We start from the raw sequence: 1566 nt of genomic DNA, 5'->3' as shown, positions 1-1566 counted from the left end.
AAAGTCAGCCAGTTCAGCAGGAACCGGACAAATTTCGATCCATCTGTGGGCAGGCTGGTTGTACAGAAGTTGGGTTTTTTCTCTACAATCAGTGCTGCCAGCTATAGCTGGTAATACTGCTCATTGTATTCTGATAATGGGAACTCTACCCGCTTCCCCCATCAACACCGACTGTGTTGATGGGAGAGTTGAATAATTTGGGGGGGCCCCATCAAAATGTTGCTATGGAATCCCATGATCTGTAGCTATGCCCTTGACTAGATGTTCTGTAGGACAAACACATCCAGCTTGTGCAACCTGTCATTAGAACATAACAAATATGTTTATTTCAGTTGTCTCAGAGCACAAAGTCCATGAACAACGCCAACAAGACGCAAGTGATGGTGTTTGAACTTTCTGGTCTAACGGATGACAGAGAAATTGCCCCGTACCTCTTCATCTTATTTTTGCTTATATACATGATAACCATTGGCGGAAACATTGGAATGGTTGCAGTTGTTCATATCTCGCCCAGCCTTCGCACCCCGATGTACTACTTCTTGAGCTATCTCTCTATGGTGGACCTCTTCTACTCTTCAGTTGTAACTCCCAAAATGTTCTTCGATCTCCTGTCTGACAAGAAACTCATCTCATTCATTGGTTGCGCTCTTCAGTTCTACTTCTATGTCGCTCTGGCCAGTATAGAAGTCTTTGTCCTGTCCATCATGGCGTACGACCGATATGTCGCTATCTGCCGCCCTCTACACTATATCCTAATAATGACCACAAAGAAATGTCTTGGTCTTGTCTTTCTTACTTTTTCTGTTGGCTTTGGGCACTCATCAGCACAGACTGGTTGCCTCTTCAGTCTCAAATACTGTCAATCCAATATTGTAGACCATTTCTACTGTGACATCTCTCCTCTGGTCAGGTTGTCCTGTTCCGAAACCCGCACCTGCACCTCCATCACTCTATTCTTCGTGTGTTTTTTTACCTTAAGTTCTCTGACAACCATCCTGGTCTCCTACGCCCTCATTATATCTTCCATTTTACGAATAAAGTCTGCGGCGGGCAGGAAGAAAGCGTTTAGCACCTGCTCCTCCCATCTCATGTGCGCTTCCATCTTCTATGTTACAGTTTTCTGTACTTACCTTCATCCATCCTCCACTGGCCAGGAGAAGCAAGACAAAGTGGCTTCTGTCTTCTACGCAGTGGTCACCCCCATGCTGAATCCTCTTATCTACAGCTTGAGGAACCAAGATGTGAAAAAAGTCATCATAAGATTGACGCGGAAACATCCCAATAAACATGTATGACTATTGCAGCTTAAATGTGCGTAGTTCAAGATGTGGTCAATAGGAACGCCTGCTGTGAGAAGGTTCTGACTTCGCCCACTGCATGCTTGTTGGTCAGTGACTCAAAAGTTGGTCAGTGACTTTCATCAAAAGAGAGAACAAGAGGACTAGAATGAGTTAGACAGGCAATGTATTTTTCTCAACATAGGTTTCTTGTAGAACGGAATATAAAATTGTATAGGTGTTCATATGAATGGAATCAGCTTACTGTATGCAATCCTGTGAGTGTGCG

General features: G+C 44.1%; 1 protein-coding gene across 1 annotated transcript; it reads left to right on the top strand.

Moving 5' to 3' along the window:
* The first annotated feature begins 353 nt into the window (after positions 1-353).
* Positions 354-1295, top strand: LOC149434508 (olfactory receptor 5AP2-like). The gene has a single exon (XM_089663700.1). The coding sequence runs from the start codon at positions 354-356 to the stop codon at positions 1293-1295; it is 942 nt and encodes a 313-aa protein (XP_089519826.1).
* The last annotated feature ends 271 nt before the right edge of the window (positions 1296-1566 follow it).

Source organism: Staurois parvus, unplaced genomic scaffold (assembly GCF_062004578.1).
Source record: "Staurois parvus isolate SC_StPar_1 unplaced genomic scaffold, SC_StPar_1.0 ptg001753l, whole genome shotgun sequence".
Classification (NCBI taxonomy): Eukaryota; Metazoa; Chordata; class Amphibia; order Anura; family Ranidae; genus Staurois; species Staurois parvus.
The sequence above is the reverse complement of the archived record's forward strand: the minus strand, read 5'-3'. Positions and strand labels throughout refer to the sequence as shown.